Here is a 17,548-nt window from a genome sequence, read left to right on the forward strand (position 1 = left end):
AAACACCAAAGTCAAACAAAATAGATGGATTTAAAATTAATGCATCATAGTTAACACAAAATATAGGAAGAAATTGTGATCTATGTGTTGGAGCTTGAAGAGCTAAGTATTTTTGGAGACTAACAATAAGGCATGGCGGCGATTTATGAGCCCAGTACGAATAATCCATACATTCCAACAGAGACCGTAACTTATAGTAAAGAGGATGAGTATAAACTTGAAATGCTCTAAACAGGAACCTGTCACAAAGAAATTGACGTCTGAGGTGCAGGGGGGCTTCAGAACATTCCACCTGCAAAGCGTTAATAGGGCTCGACCGCATAGCTCCCGCAATTATTCTCAGAGCCTTAGACTGGATAATGTCTAACTTATGGAGAGCTACTGCATTACAGGGTTCAAGTATAAATGTTCCATAGTCTAAAATGCTTCTTATTAGAGCATTATATAGAAGGTTTAGAGAGAAAGGATGGGCTCCCCACCAAACTCCAGAGAGACAACGCAGTATGTTTATAATCTTCTCACATTTGGCACTTATATAGTAGCAATGAGGGCTTCCTGTAAGTCTTGAGTCTAAAATTACCCCAAGAAATGTTGCTTCACTTTTAGTGGGAATTCTAATGTTATTATAAAATACAGATACTGCTGGAGGAAGTCTCATACGTGAAAATAAGACTATAATACTTTTAGGAACCGAAAGGCTTAAAGTGTTATTGTCAAGCCAGACTTTTAATAACTTAAGGGAATGTGTCATAGTATCAGACATGTTGTCTACAGAATCACCAGACACATAGAGGAGTAAATCATCTGCATATTGGAGTGTGTTAACTTTACCCTTAAGGGAGGCTTCCAGATCATGAGAATATATATTGTAAAGTAAAGGACTTAAAACTGAGCCCTGAGGTAAACCTTTCCAGGCAATACGGGATTGGTAGGAGTCTCCTGATATTACTTTAAGCATTCTACCAGAGAGAAGATTGATTGTGAAGCTTATAAAAATTTGTGGGATATTCAAATTAGTCATTTTTTGTTTCAGAATTGAAAGGTTGACATTATCATAGGCTGCCGACACATCTAAGAATGCCGCTAACACAGACTTATTGTAAGAAAATGCCAATCTTAAGTCTGTCATAAAAATACTGAGACTATCCATTGTACTCCTGCCTTTCCTAAATCCAAACTGGTTTGGTGATAGTAACCCCTTACTCTCAATAAACCATTCTAGTCTAGTTTTAATTAAATGTTCAGAAATTTTGGACATAACTGGAGCTAATGCAATTGGTCTGTATGATGATGGATCATTAATCGGTTTGTTGGGCTTGTGTATTGGGATAACTTCATGGATTTTCCATGATGGAGGAATATTACCTGATGTTAAGATTGAATTAATTAAACTGAGAAAATAAGAAAGGCAGGAATCATTCAGGTTTTGAAAAAAGGAATATGGAATTCCATCACAACCAGGGGCTGAGTCCCTTAGTTTTGAAAGAACCCCTTTGAGTTCTGAAAGGCTAAAGGAAATGAATGAATTGCTACTATCATGCTGGGGGAGGAGAGAAAGCTGTGAGTTAGAAGACATATTATCTATAGATGGGACAAATGGTGGAGCTAATCTGTCAAGAAACAAATCAACTGTACTGCTATCCATAAGAGGAGACCTTGGAGGTTTAAAAGAGGATCTGAATCTACGAATATTTTGCCAAACTTCAGATGGAGAAATGTCTGGTGAAATTGAGGCACAAAAAGATTTCCAGCCATTGAATCTTTTTTGTTTTAATAATTTACGTGTTTTAGTTATAATATTACAAAGAACATTAAAATTTTGTGATGTAGAATTTTCTCTGTAATTTTTTTCAGCTATCTTTCTCTCAGCTATTGCAGCAGAACACTCACTGTCCCACCAAGGAGGTGATGGAATATACCCATTGCCATTATTATTTTTAATAGGAAAAACTTCCTCAGCAGCCTGTAGTAGGGCCTGTGTAAAAGCTTCATTACAAAGATGATTATTGCTATCATTTAGTGGAGGTATGGTTGATAAATTTTGTTGAACTTTATCTCTATATAATGACCAGTTAGCATCCTTAAGTTTATATTTTAACCGGGAAGGAGACTTTGACAACTTTTCGCTAATTTTTTGAGGAAATGATACAATTAGTGGAAAGTGATCACTTCCATATGAAGACGATAGAGGCCACCAGTTTAATGTAGGGGCAAGGGAGGGACTACACAGGGTTAGGTCTGGTGCACTAATACCCTCATGGGGCTGTGACCTTCTAGTAGAACAGCCAGAGTTTAGAAGGCATAAATTATTATCATCTAAGATGTCTAAGATTCTAGCCCCATAATGATCAGACTTAGAACTTCCCCACATAGAATGTTGTGCATTGAAATCTCCCATGACTAAAATAGGGCGCGGGAGTGAAGATAGAATGCTACAAATATCATCAAAGACTTCAGTGGAAGGGTGAGGTATATACATATTTACAAAACAAATATTATTTACACTAGCAGCAATAATGGAAAATTTATCACTGTGATTAGGGATGGGTATGTGGACAAAGGGCACACCTCCTCTAAGAATTAGTGCAACTCCACCATACCCATCTGTTCTGTCTTCTCTAAGACAGATATGTCCTGGAATTCTAAAATTGAATCCGGGACGAAGCCAAGTCTCTTGAAGAGAGACTGCAAATGGTTTGTAACTATTCAATAAATAAATTAGGTCACTTTTTTTACTATTAATACTCCGGCAATTCCACTGAATCACTAGAGACTGGTTTTGTGGATGGTCCTGACTGGCCATGATTTAAAAAACTTTTCAAAGTAGCAGCATCGTTGGACGGTATTTTAATTATATTAGATTGTGAAAGGTACTGAATGATAGAAATGATGAGATCCTTTGTTATTATTTCTGACAAATCATTGTAATTTTTGAGACAACCTGTAGAAAAGGAAGAAATGTTGCTGTAATCTTGGATAAGCTCTGCATGCGCTTTTTGATCATATCCCTTACTAGAATTTCTGGGACGAACTTTGGGTTTCAAGAATACTGTTTTCCTATATGACTGTGTGGGACTCTTAGAAAGGCTTGTTAAATTATTGGGGTTGGAATAAGTAATAGTTGGACCAGTAGGGGCCGATGAAGCAGAAGCAAGAACGTCAGCATAAGATTTCGAAACTGGTGGATGGACTTTACTGGCTTCTGAATAAGATATAGAGTTTCTAGCCATTGTTTCCTTAATAGCTTTTTGTCTAGCATACTCCGGGCACTTTTTGTCGGTTGCGAAATGGGAACCAGAACATAAGATACAGACAGCATCATTCCTTTCAGTCTCACAGCTTATACCTGAGTGGTTGTCACCACATTTGTAACACCTTGGAGTGCCTCTGCATTGCATTTTGGTGTGACCAAAACGGCAACAATTAAAACATTGCAGCGTGGGGAAAATATAAAGCTCTACAGATAAGGAATTGAAACATATAAAGACCCTGGGAGGTAACACCTTCCCGTCAAAGGTTAAAACTACGGTCTCAGTTGGAATGAACTTGGGTGTCTCTCCATCATATACCTTTCGGTTTAATCTCCGAACTTTCAAAATGCTTCCACAGTTCTGCGGAAGCTCAATATTTTCTATAATATCTTTCTCATCCCAGTCACATGGCACACCTCTCACAATTCCCATGCGGGTGATAGTGAAGGCCGGAATAAATGCTTTGTATTTATTAACATCAAGAGATTTGTGATCTAGAAATGTGTTAGCATCCTGAAATGTTTTAAATTGTAAAGACAACCTATTCCTTCCAATCTTTTTGATGCTTCCCTCTACAATGTTTTTTATCAAACTTTTTTTAAGGAAAAATCCAAATTGTACTGGGTGAATAGATCCTGTTTGATTTGGTAGTAAGATTTTTTGAACATGGACAACATAAGGCGCAGGGTCTGACGCTTGGTAAAGTGACCGAGCAGACCGAGGGTTACTTGTGATATTATTAGACTGAACAGCCTCATTATGGTGGATTTCGGTGTTTTTATCATTAGACTCAAGCATGTTAGGAATAACATTATCCTTCAAATCATTGGGAGAGTATTGGGAATCTGATGGACCCTTATATCTGTGATTTTTTCTCTTCCTTTGATTTCTATCTGAGATTCTCTTTCTTTTAATTGATTTCGTGTTTTCCGAACAGTCCGTATCTATAATTGAACTTTCCGTTTCCATTCCCGACGCATCTATTGTGACTACATGAGACACCTGGAGGGATGCCCCTCCAGGGTCTTCGGGCTCCAACATGGACGCCAAGAGAAAAATTCTATTTACATATAATACAATAAAATGACTTACCAGGTGAAGAGAAAAAAACTAAAACTATAAATAATAAACACTAACTACTTATATATACACCTTACAACTTAACTGATCCTATAATATCAAATTAATTTAACTTTCAAAAGTTTTGCCAAAAAAGGACGTCCGCCTACTTCTAAACTTCCCGCCTTTTCCATTCAATTTTTTATTTTCTCAAATAAAATAATTATAATGACAGTTGAGCGTTGACACAAAAAAGCGCGGTAAACGTAGAGTTGATTGGGCAGTTTTCATTCCCAAATTTTGAATTTCTAAGATTAAAGATTAGTATACTCGTGTATAATATTTAAATTTAGTTTAAATAAATTATTTTTAGTGTAGGTAAAGCATGGAAGTTATAAGTATATTAAATCCATAAGGTACAGTTAATCTATGTATTGAGGTAGGTAAGTTTTCACTGTAGTAAACAAATACTCTAAGCTTGGTGATCTACCTGAACGTGACATTGGCAAACTTGTGGTATAGCTTCCATACCATAGGAGCTATAGTAGGAAGAATAGAATAGAATAGAAGTTTTCACTGTTTCGTAGTATATGAAGGAGCCGACTCGTCCGCAACGTGGCGAGAGATGGTTCCCGCACCGTCTAATCTTACTACAGTAATCCTCTCACAATATATTATTGTATCAAACGAATCTGAAATTGGCAAGAAAGGTCACAATAATTTGGAAAACCAGTAATAGCAAATACGTCTAGACTTTAGTCAGAGCCTCAGATTGCGTTTATTACTTTTGTGCAATACACTCCTGATATCAAGACAGTCATTTTATTATAGTGTGCGCGTGTTGCTGAAAATAGCGGCTAAAAGTTATTGCGTAGATAGAAGGTGAACATAGATGCCTCACTAAAATAACAATAATAATGTGACAGAGACACCATATATTAGATTAGTATTGAGAGTAAGCGAGTAAGTCGCATGCGGTTTTCTTGTTTGGACCCAGTTTATCGGCTCTCGTCAAATAATGGCTGCCGTGCAATGCAATACTTTTAGTGTTAAGGATTTTTTTTATTTTAAGTAAAATTTTTGCATGCTAATTTAAATTAGCCGAATAGAAGACACTACAATAAATTTAAGATCTATATTGTATACTGTATTCGACGCAATAAATAAATTTCATTTCATTTCATTACTAATTTTTTACGTATTTCAATTCTGATTGTTAATACGAAATTGAGTGATTTTAAACTGTTATGAATCAGTATTAGAGAGCCTCCGTGTATTGCATATTGTGATTACGTATGAATTTCTGAATTCATTTATTAATATAACATGGGAGATTGTTGTCTATTACGTTGTACAAAACGAAAATATGAAAATATAACACACGCTACATGAGCAAATTATGGAGTATAAATGGTACAGAGGATAAGATAATATGAACAACCACGCGAAATGGTGCAACCATAATGACTACTACATACAATACTACTACAATAACTACTACAATGATCCGGGGAATGTGTAAGTGTCCACTGGCCGCCTGTTGCGTACGTGGCGAGAACCGCAAATAACCGGTTGACCATCGCACAGCCAGTTGACAATTTTAAGGTTATCGCGACTCACGTATTCCTTAATATTTGCAAGCTTGAATATTTTAATATAAAAGTGATAATATACTATTAACATAGTTCATTATTGTAGTGTATGTAAGCAAATATTTTATAATATTTTGAATGATCCTTTTGCTTATGGGGAGAGATTACATCACGGTATGTTTTCCCAATTTCATTATTATTGCAAGGTTTTACAAATAAAACATTTGTTAGTGGGTTGGTTGGTATTTAACTGAGTAGGTATTTATTTAAGTTGAAATAATGTAAATAATGTTTGCAACACTTCCCGATATCTGATTGAGCTAATATGTTGCACACATTATTTTCAGTTGCAATGCAATAATATGATATTATACTTAACCTGATACTGCAGCCAGGTAACTCTTTAACGGTTAGTAAAAGTCATGAAATTTTGTATGTGAGGTTAGTTTTGATATCTAATGATGTTTTTACTACGAACTGCTCCTGCACTGATGATTCTCACCTTACGAGGGAGTACCTTATTAGTTAGTAGCAAGGCGCGAAGCATTGTAATTAAATTAAATTTTGTTTTAACAAATAATTATATTTAGTACCTATAAATTCTGCCAATCTTCTTTAAAAATCACTTTGACACGTGTTTTGCGAGGTATCCTCAGGAGCTGTTGACTCACCAAAAGCTGGAACGAGACATCTATTAATTTTCTTGATTTCGTTGGCCAAAGATGATCTTACACAAATAAAATTTGAAAAACGAAATTTTATGAACGATGCGGGACTCGAACCCACATCCTCCGGCGTTCCGTGCCGCTGCTCTAACCAACTGAGCCAACCGTTGGAGCATAAAATCTTCTATGCTTTGTTCAACTCTCAGGTTGTGGCTTCATCTACAGGATCTTTAGGCTCAAGTTAAAAAAGCATTTTTAATGAAAGGTCATCAATACATGGTTTTTAATTCTTGCTTTCTATTTGGATAACTCTATAGCATATAATGCATTGTTCGAGCAAAGCTTCGCGAATATTTCAATTTTGAAATCAATATTCTCAATATTGGCAATGAAATACTTAAATGATGACTGTTTCTTTGATATGCCATGCGAGTATTTCTCGTTAGATTTAAAAAGAAACTTAATATTAGATACAGTATATACTACACCGTGAAAGAAACAATAAATTATTGAAAATGAAAAATTACAAAATAAAAATTATTAGAGAAGGGAATTTGTAAATTTATAATAATAGAAGTTTATTATATTTAAAATCTTGCATCTAGGTTTATTTTTAGAGTCCGAGCGTTTGGAGATTGAATAAAATGACTGCTTGCTGCTGAAGAGTGTGAGGAATATATAATTTATTTCAGTTACACGATATATAAACTAGTTAACCAATTACAATTGTTACATAAAAAATATTTACAAGTTTAGAAATTACACACCAATACTAAAGCTTACATTTTGACCAATAGTTAAACGTTAATTCAATTAGAATTGAGAATAATACAATGTGTTCTATCTCGCTCTAAAACTAATGCTATCGCAGTAAGCCGGCCAGTGAGCGCTTGTGTAGACTCGCGTCAATGCTCGATCGGCGGATGTCAATGAGCACTCACTCCTGTTGCTCATTGATTAAAATTAGGTTTAATAGTAATCTACACGCTTTAACTTTCGTAGAATACGCTTGGTCACGTGAGTATAGCTGCGGTCTTCGAGAGATCGTGACGATGCTTGTACTTGTATGAGATGACTACTGGTGATCTGCATGATTCTTTGACTTGATGTACAGCATTATGAAATGGTTCTTATCAGAGCTAATATTACGTTATATAAAATAATATGTTCTCTTAAGAACGAATCTTTCAGCTTACGCTTATTACAGTTAATATGCACGATTTATATTTCTACAATCTATAATTCTACGATACTATTGGTTGCAGGTACAGCTAGTTACATATTTAATATCGATTATTAAATCCAATATTTTTTTTTTGTTTTATTTATCATAATTTTTTGTGACAACCCTACCAAAATATGTAATAATTTTGCTCGCTCAAAAAGCCTATCCTCTGTATCGTTTATTTACTCATGGGCTATCGCTATCTCATTTACAAACGCTGACAGCAAATCTAATGTTCATCTTCTGTCTACGAGTTACTGAAATTTTTTTCGACGGCTTCACCGCTGTCACAGGCTATCTAGATGTATGAATAATCTAAGACCGAACTACACACTCTCAATGATATTGTCAAATCATCAAGTTTCTAGCATAACAAGCCATTCCCTTGTTTGGTTAAAAATAATTTGAGGTACATACATTAATTCTTGTCCTTGCACATCGACCTTTGAAGCTCGTTTTACTTATCTGTAAATATGAAGACCTCAGAGCAATAATATAAAGTCCGGAGAGCGAGCATTTCATTGAACATTTTCTTTTTAGTAGCACTCTTTCATCAAATATACCTAGTAGTGCGATAGGAAGAGACGATATACGGAAATCGAGTTGGGATTCAAATGCATATGTAGTCGTTTTTTATTCTTATTATGCTTGCCACTATAATATCAACAAAATCTCGATAAATAAAAAAGTATGTTTTTAAAAAATAAAGAAACACGCTGTTGGTTTAATGTAGCTCTTGATCCGGGAGCCCTCTGACTGTCTTCATACAAAATTGAAATAAACATTTTGAAATTGTAAAAGTCTTGCGAACTGGGTCGACTGGGCGAGCACCGAGGATAGAACTTTAGGTGATATTGACTTACGAAATGCAGAGTCTTTATATTGTAGATGGCTCACAGATCTTGCAAAAATATCCTTTCAAATGTCTTTGATCTGTTAATACCCTATGGCGGCGCTGTTTTCGTTTTTTTTCTATTTTGAAAATCAAAGCCGCAACACATGCTGCTCGCTAGAAATCCATGGTGATTCTGAAATAAAATTAAGCAAATCGCCAACCGCAGTGCGAGGTTGTATGTGGTTTAGCGTTTTCAGCTATTTCTAAACCACTCGCCTTTAATCGCAGTGCGTGCTAAGCCTTAATCGCAGTGCGTGCTAAGCCTAAGACCTTATTTTACACTTATTTATATGCTTTATAGTTTCGGGCATATGTAAAATATTTAAGGGGGCTCCCATACAACAAACGTGATTGTCATAGATCATGTTTAATACGGAACCCTTCGTGCACGAGTCTTATTTTTAATTTAAACTCATAATGTGATGCAATTTTGTGTTTTAATTTTCTGCACTTCTACTAATGAATCAGGAGTTACAGGTGGAGCACAGATGGGTCTCTTGGTGTTGATAGTTGATCTACAGCAGGTTGAAGGCCTCTTGGGGTACTTTGAAGCTTTCTTTGTGAGTCTATTATTTTATTTCTGGCTAACCTTGAAGATTTCTGCAATTCATAATTAGATAATAGGTATACAATAAATGTATAACAAATGATTTATATTTGTGACAGATTAACCAGTTCTTTACAAATAAATAAAACTGTTTCAATATCAAAATACCAAAAATAATAAATTTGGCTGTCTGATAGTTTATTTAGGGTAATCTCAGGAACTACTGAGCCAATTTTGATGAGACTTTCCGGTGAAATGATTACTTAACACTAAATAGCTTAACTTAAAATAATTTAACATGCATTTTAAGACAGACAAGGTGAGATATGTCTGTATTTTTTCTGTTGCGTTTCGTGTAGGTTAGAAAAGTCAAGCAGTGCTGGCTGCTGCACAACTCATCTTATTGTTACTTCTCTAGGCTTGCTCCGAGACTTAGACTATTTATTTTACTTTGAAAATATTGATCAAAGAGGACGTAAATAGTACGTAATATTATTGATCATTGATACCATACCATTGTTTTAATTCCATTATTCCGGAAAACTGGCCTGGGTGGTGTCATATTTACACCATGTATCAATAACAAACCCCGAAGAATTTGTAGGAGTTGAACTGTATGAAAATACAATTAACACAAATAAAATGCCCCTATCATAAGTCAGGTTTTACGGCTGAATGAATCTATGACGTCATTATAGCATTATAATTATACGTTTTGCTTTGAAACCAAAAATAATATAATTTTTAGTTAGGTACTTTTGAAATTTTCCTTCAAAAAATTCCTTTTTAAAATGGATACAGATGACTTAGCTGCTCTACCTAGTCTATATCTCAGAGATTCTTAGTACTCTAGTAAAGAACCATAATTAATTAAAGGAAAACATTGTTTCTATACTCGATTTTGATAGAAAGGCCATGGTTCACTGAGATTAAATTTGATACATTCATTACACCCATATTGATAAAGATGCTCCACCAATATAGTCCTCAAAGTGAATGCAGGCATAGCCTTGGATAATATCCAATTTATTATATTATGTATATTCTCGACTCTCGATTCTTTTTCTGCCCTAAGTATGAATGAACTTCCATATAAGATGAGTTGATATCCGCGTGTACTTCGTGTTCCTTTCCCTATTTCTATAAAACTCTCTATAAAACATTAATAGCAAATATATTTAGTTCTAGTTATATATCAGTAAAACGGAACCCTTGTACTATCACTTTGTTGTCCGTCCATCCGTTGATTGACCTTTTCTGAGGTATGCCGTAGCACTACAGAGCTATTGTTTACCTGGTATCAGTTATATACTTCTTTGTATGTCCATGACATTAGTTTTCTTATGACTCATCATAGTTTGTATCTTACCTACCTAGAAGTCCCAGTGGGGACGCCATTTAAGCTTTCATTAGCCAGACTCTAGCCCTATAATTCGTGACGAATTTTGATTTCTCAACGTGTGCGTTAGCTAGTGGTTTATTATTCAAAATACTAAGGATCATTAGACCAAGCGTGGCTGTTTACGCCTTGTCAATCAACATTGGTTACGGCTATAGATTCGGTTCCTTTCTATATATCCGTTACAGAAATTCTTCTCTCTCACACGGCTTGTTTGTATACGATAGTATATTGTAAGACTATGTTTATATTATTGGTTGGTGTGTTCGAGAATATTGATATTATATAGACAGCACTCTACCTACGATGTGTTTTAAGTACCTACTTACACCTAATTGGTGTAAATAAATAAAAATTATATCGTGGAAAAAATCAGTTTCACTCTTTATTAAAAAGTAGCGACTAATGTTGTACTTGTACAGGAGGGTAGGTACTTCCAGAGCGTCGACCATCAACTTCAACAAAGCCTTTGACCACAAAGGTAACTTTTCGTACCTAGTATGGTGGCGGCCTATAATCTTAAACCTAGTACTTACTCCTTACTCTTTGGTTATGCCATATAGTAAAAGTGTTCTGTGGTTATGCCGTATTTCTGTGTTGGCGATTAGCGTATGGCTGCCATTTTCTCATCAGTGATCAAATTATTTTGAATTGGAATAGAATTTACAATTAAATAAAGGTGAGATAGTAATAACAGGTATTTTAATTATTTTTATACATATTTTTTTGTACATTAATTCTTTCATTAGTCAGATTGTATTTCACTGAATTATATACACATTACGTAATTTTTATTTTCAATAATTACAACGAAATCTTTCTAAGTGAGCAAGATCGGCACAAGAACGTAAGAGTTGTTTTCTACACCGAAAAGTTGTTCTCTTTGTAGGTGTGTGCGTACCTACAAACTGCTGCAGGTTATGCGAAGAAGGTCGTATAAGTATGTCTTCCTATCGCAACGATGCGGGCGCGTGGGATGGAGGCCCCCCTGGTGCTGAGTCGGACTACGCCCCGCCGTGTGCCCCGCCGACGACAGCTCCCATGCCTACCACAGACCCCTGGACTGGAGCCAGCTACACACAGTATCCTCCTCATTATGACTACCAAGCCTACAATTCCTCATCATATGGTTATAGTTACGACTCCTCCTACTATCAACAACCTAGAAACAGTAATTATTATGATGCCTCTATGGCAAGCTATCCATCACAATATCCTAGTGGATATGATTATCATAAACAACATGAGCCTGGTAAACCTCAAAATTATCCTCAAGCAACAGCCTCTTATAGGTCTAATTCTCGTAGTGTTTCACCTTATGACAGGAGAAACAGTGAGCATGCCAAAAAGAGAGAAGATAGTTATGACAGTAGAAAAGATAGACGTTCAAGAAGTCGAACAAAGCCAAAACGTAAATATGCTTCAAGTGGTCATTCATCCTCAGTAAGTAGATCTTATTCAAGATCTCCTGTTCGGGAAAAGAAAAGATCTGTTTCATCAGAATCCTACACTTCAAGAAAATCTTACAGAAGTAATAGTAGAAGCACTCACAGATCCCAAACACCAACCACAAAGAAGTATCGTAAAACAAGATCTGATAGTAGTAGGGATAGGTCTAGAAGTATTACACCTAAAGTGAAAATAGAAAAGGAGAGTCCTAGATGTGTATCACAAAGGATTAAAATTGAAAAAGAGCCACACAATAGTAAAGATAAAGTAAAAGACAAAAGTTACAGAGAGGCTTTTACCCCACCAAGAATTAAAACTGAAAGACTATCAGTCACACCACCAAAAGTACATAAAAAATCAACATCTCCAACAAAAAAGAACAAATCTAAAGAAAGCAAAACAAAGGTGTCAAGTAAACAACGGGACAGTTCAATTACCCCACCACGATGCTATGCCAGAACCTCATCAACTTCAAAATCTCGTTCTAGATCATACACTCCAAAGCCTAAGAAAGACTGCATTAATACACAATCTCGGCATAGGTCTACATCATCATCATTTTCAAGTGCTAGCTCTGCATCATCCAAAAGTTCTAGGTCTAAGTCTAAAAAGCGTAAACATAAATCTGTTTCCAAAAGTAGACATAGTAGGTCCAGGGAACACTCAAAGAGAAGAAGTAGGTCAAAATCACGGAGACGATCTGTCTCGAAAACAAGACGCCATGCTAGGAGGAATTCACAGGGATCAAAATCACGGTCTCATAGCTCACATTCCAGGGGAAGAAGTGGTACCAAGACACCTAGTGAAGATGAACGCCGTGGACAATTTACTGTTGAAGACAGGAAACGATTTTGGAAGCTACACAAAAGCAATCAAGAAAAACGTAAAGCTTACAACCTCAAGACACCTCCAAGAGAAATTAAACCTCCACCTGGAGCAGTAGAATCTACTAATGTGGATGACATTGAATATGGAGATCCACCTGAAGTTGAAGGGCCTAACTTTGCTGAATTACTCCCTCCACCTGAACAAATACCAATACAGGGACCTTCTAATTCTAAGTCTAATTCCAGCAAACCCCCATTGCCTATACCTATTAAGAATGATGGAAGTTTCTTAGAAATGTTTAAAAAAATGCAAGAAGCAAACAAGAAAGTGGAAGAAGAGAAGAAGCCAGAAATTAAGAAACCAATACTGCCATTCATAGGAAAGAGGCGTGGAGGTCGGGTATTAAAGACTGGTTTGGTAAAGAAGGCTAAAGCTATAGATGAGCAGACAGTAGACAATACACCTAAAGATGCTTGGTCTTTGTACATGCAAGAAGTTAAGAAATACAGGGAAACATCCTGTGAGGAAGAAAGAAAGACTAGACCTCTTGTCAAATAGATATATTTTTATTACAACATTCATCTTAGAATATACTATTAAATTTATATCCTAGTATTAGTCAACTTGTGTATGTTCAATTGCATCAAATGTTATGAAGGAGAGGAATAAAGATTTGCTTCATTACATGCTCTTATTTCAGTACAATGCCTGATATGATCAAATCTGCCGCCGACATCAAAACCGCGCCTTTTGATCCTCGGTTCCCTAACACAAATCAAACAAAGTAAGTAAATTTTTACATAGTTTATGCTGAGGCCATGATAATGAGTTTTAAATAGGGAGTCAATTCTAATATTGAAGATTGATAAAATAAAATTAAAAATTGCATGATCATAATTTTACTATAAATAATTTTCATTTAATTGATTCAAATGTTGCTTTACCATATTGTACATAATCATTTTATCAGCACAATCAGGTGTTTCCGGGTTATTATGACAGTAGTGGGAATACAACAAAAGGGTATATAACATGTACCCTCTGTATAGGCTGGTACCAATTAAACTTGTTCTGCTATTCTAAATCCTGGCAAAATACCAGAACATAGAACTTAGAATTTTGTGGTAGTTATCCCAACATTTTTCTGATTTTGAGTGTTATATTGTGAACTTGGTTGTATATTTAAAATATTTCATTATTGAAAGTCCTTTTTTTTTCATAAGGTATATTATAATACCATCTTAAGGTTTTATTCGATTTCTGTGTGTATTATGAATATTATTATTATCATCATTCATATCATTGAAAAATTACACAAGATGTAAAGGGTTTTTTGTGTTTATTAGAAAATGCAATGATGCATAGTAAAAACTGAAAAAAACTCGCAATTAATATTAAGAAACAGATTCCGTCTAGACATGCCTGCTTTCGAAAATTATGGAGAGCATTATGAACCATCATAATATCTTGAAATATTGGTAAATAATAATATTATATCAACGATCACTGTCTATCGGTGGATGATTTAACAGCCGTTTTGAATAACGTATCTCTAGTTACGGATATATTGCTGTCGCCGTTTAATGACAAAATCTTATCTATCCGCAGTTATGTCCAATGATATACGTTATTGAAATGTAAGTAAGCGTAAAAGTATAGATTTGTCTACCTCTAGTAAGTTAAACTTTGGATAGATAGGTTATTGAAAACGCCCGCTAGTATACCTGACAAAGGGATGGGCGGCGGTCATTGCTTCTTTCAAAACGTCTATCGATCGCCACCTTTCTATACGGGCGTAGCATACGGGTCGGTGTCGATGGTTTGAATGTACGGGAACGAAATTTACCAAGGCTGTTTGCCTGTTGTGTAATATTCTTACTATAAGTGTGTTAGATCCCACCAACATGCATTTTAAGCTTGTGGTAAACCTGCATACCATACATAAGATTCCCTCACAAAATTGCCGGCCAGTGTTGGAATAACTTTGTATCTTCTAGCCAGTCTTATTAAGGCCGCCAAAATAAGGTAAATGGACTTGTAATTAATACATTCCGTCCCGAGAGCGTAGTGCGATAGTTCCGCGTCGGATCATATTGACACTGTTATGTGCAGGAGAAATTTCATCAGGTGGATATTCGAGCGTCCTTTGAATTACTTACTCCCGTAAAAATATCATGAGTGATTTCGCGGTCAGTTGGAATGCTAAGACAAATTCTTGATATCGTAGAAACTAGGAGTCATCTACTGATGACCCCCTACTTTCGAGACAGTACTTCTTAATCTCACAAACTGGTATCTTTAAGTTGGAAGAGCATTGTCCTAACTCCGTAACTTGAGCAAACTTAACTTTTGTTGCTCTTCTAGGTTCCACTTTCGCTAAGGTGTAGGTACTTACCTAATTTGTGTATTCGTTTATACTTATATTATCTGTTTCCCTCCATAAAAATAATAGTATAATATATTTTCAGGCACTGTTACCAGAGCTATGTAGACTACTTCCGCTGCCAGAAGGTGCGTGGTGAGAACTACGAGCCATGCAATTACTTCAAGCGGGTCTACAAGTCACTTTGCCCCAACGAGTGGGTCGACAAGTGGGACACACAACGCGAAGAGGGCACCTTCCCCGGAAGAATCTAATTTGTATTCCTTAGTCATTGTTAATTTATTTAAGTAGAATAAAAGTAAAATGAGTTACAAATTCGTTTTAATAAGTATTTGTTATGTTATTCCGAATTAGGTTATCGCTATGATAAATACCTATAGATACTTAACTTGTTTTGCTACTTTTGTCAATGGATTGGTACTATTATGGACGTTTAATAAAATCGTATATTGAGTTTTTTTTTAATTACAGTATGTATGTATTGCGACCATATACTCAGAATATACTAGCGTATAGACCACCTGACAGCCCGGTGACCAATTTTGGTTTAGCGGTGTTTGCGTGCTAGTAGATTAATATAAAATAAATACTAAGTAGTTAATGCCAAGCGTGGCCGACTGGTTATGACTTGTCAATCAAAATTGTTACAGTCACAATAAATTCATTTACTATTTCTATTTTGCTGTTTTTTTCACTTGGTGGTGCTCTACATAAGCTGTAATGTTGTATTACTTATATTATTTTAGATAGGTACTACATACTTATAAAGTTTTACGACAAATTATAATTTCTTAAAAGTTAGATATTTTAGGTGAAGTTAGGCGCACCGGGCACCAGATAATAAAATATATAGAAATAATCCTATACCTACGTTATCGTAAAATTGTTTATATTAATCTGATAACCAATGTGATTTGAGATGTAGTATAGTATGAGTAGGAACATGTTACATTTGTTACACAGCTGGTAAGCTTGATGCGTCTATTGATTCGCAAGTATCGGAAACAATAAATGTAAAAATTAACTTGTTTTACCATTTTGGACCAAGTTTTGAAAGAGGTTAGAAGCATGTTTCTGTTAGATGGATCTACTACAAATATCTACAATTTTGATTGTAAATTAAAAGCCAATTTATGAATATTTTTTATTAAATTGGTCCAGGAAAAGCGCCTTTCTCGCGCAACTCGTCCCAATGCTCAATCCAGAAATTGGGACAAATGGTCTGAAAATACTTCTTGAAAATTTTGCAGTCGTCGACATCACCCAAGAGTCGTTTACATTTGTGGTAGTCACAGTAATTCTCGTAGCATGCTCTGTAAATTATTTATAACACTCTTAATTTAGCTATGATAAATATTATCTTGATCATCTATAGGTAGTTACATGGTTAAATGATAAAATCGGAATAAAGAAAAAACTGAGCATAATCCTTTTCTAAAAAATACTTGCTGTAAGTATTCTAAAAACAATACTGAATTTAAAAAGTTCTTTGTAGAATTTTTGTATCCTTATGTACGGGCAAAACGCAAAAATTGTTGTATAGATTAAATTTCAAATCTTGTATGAATAACAATAGGTCGAGACAACATAATATGGGCTGCATATTAATTACCACCTTACATGCAGGCATAGTATTTTTACTGCTGTAAATCGTCCACCCCAACGACGGAGGTCGAGGGTACTAATAGTACCTACTCATTATTTATATTTAATTGGAGAGCGGACAGTCCCTCCCTCATTCGTTATCCCTCCCAACCTCTCCTTCTACCAAACGGTCCTAGATCACCCAAAATCTAAAAGATAATTGTGGGTATTGGCATCAAGACAGTACTTAGGTAGGTACAAGCATCACAAGGATAGTATAAATAAAAACTATTTATTTTCTCAGTATTGTAGATTAATGTTAAGGTGGTTGTGTTGTGATTATTATTATTGTAATGATGGAAAACCAATGAAAGAATCTGGGTTGAGTAAAAAAAGTATTTATTTTTCTGGCAGTTTATCATTAGCGATACAGTAGGTACAACAGAACTAAGGGGGTGAAAGAGGAACGGGAGGTTCACGTTCCATCGTCGTACAGAGATAATACGGCCGTGTTGTCGAGTCAACATCTCCTGAGGATGCCTCATGTGGAGGCGAAACACGTGTCGAAAATGTTTAAGGACAAATATTGGCGGAATCAACACTAAAGGAAACTCAAAACACTTGAATTGCATAATATCCCTAATCTTGTTAGAGGAGAGTTTATTTTACCA

At 35.4% G+C, this 17,548-nt stretch overlaps 2 protein-coding genes across 2 annotated transcripts; both read left to right on the top strand.

Moving 5' to 3' along the window:
• The first annotated feature begins 11,161 nt into the window (after positions 1–11,161).
• Positions 11,162–15,608, top strand: LOC126976649 (uncharacterized). Its single transcript, XM_050825138.1, has 3 exons — positions 11,162–11,312; positions 13,611–13,694; positions 15,379–15,608. Exons 2-3 carry the CDS (start codon positions 13,615–13,617, stop codon positions 15,545–15,547), a joined length of 249 nt encoding a protein of 82 aa, XP_050681095.1. The 5' UTR covers positions 11,162–11,312; positions 13,611–13,614; the 3' UTR covers positions 15,548–15,608.
• On the top strand, positions 11,359–13,594 carry LOC126976587 (serine/arginine repetitive matrix protein 2). Its single transcript, XM_050824982.1, has one exon. It carries the CDS (start codon positions 11,576–11,578, stop codon positions 13,466–13,468), a length of 1,893 nt encoding a protein of 630 aa, XP_050680939.1. The 5' UTR covers positions 11,359–11,575; the 3' UTR covers positions 13,469–13,594.
• Positions 15,609–17,548: the final 1,940 nt, after the last annotated feature.

Source organism: Leptidea sinapis, chromosome 41 (assembly GCF_905404315.1).
Source record: "Leptidea sinapis chromosome 41, ilLepSina1.1, whole genome shotgun sequence".
Classification (NCBI taxonomy): Eukaryota; Metazoa; Arthropoda; class Insecta; order Lepidoptera; family Pieridae; genus Leptidea; species Leptidea sinapis.

Coding starts and splice junctions, on each gene's coding strand:
- LOC126976587 (XM_050824982.1), top strand. CDS start 11,576: ATGTCTTCCTATCGCAACGATGCGGGCGCGTGGGATGGAGGCCCCCCT.
- LOC126976649 (XM_050825138.1), top strand. CDS start 13,615: ATGCCTGATATGATCAAATCTGCCGCCGACATCAAAACCGCGCCTTTT. Junction 13,695..15,378: donor CCTAACACAAATCAAACAAA/GTAAGTAAATTT, acceptor ATATATTTTCAG/GCACTGTTACCAGAGCTATG.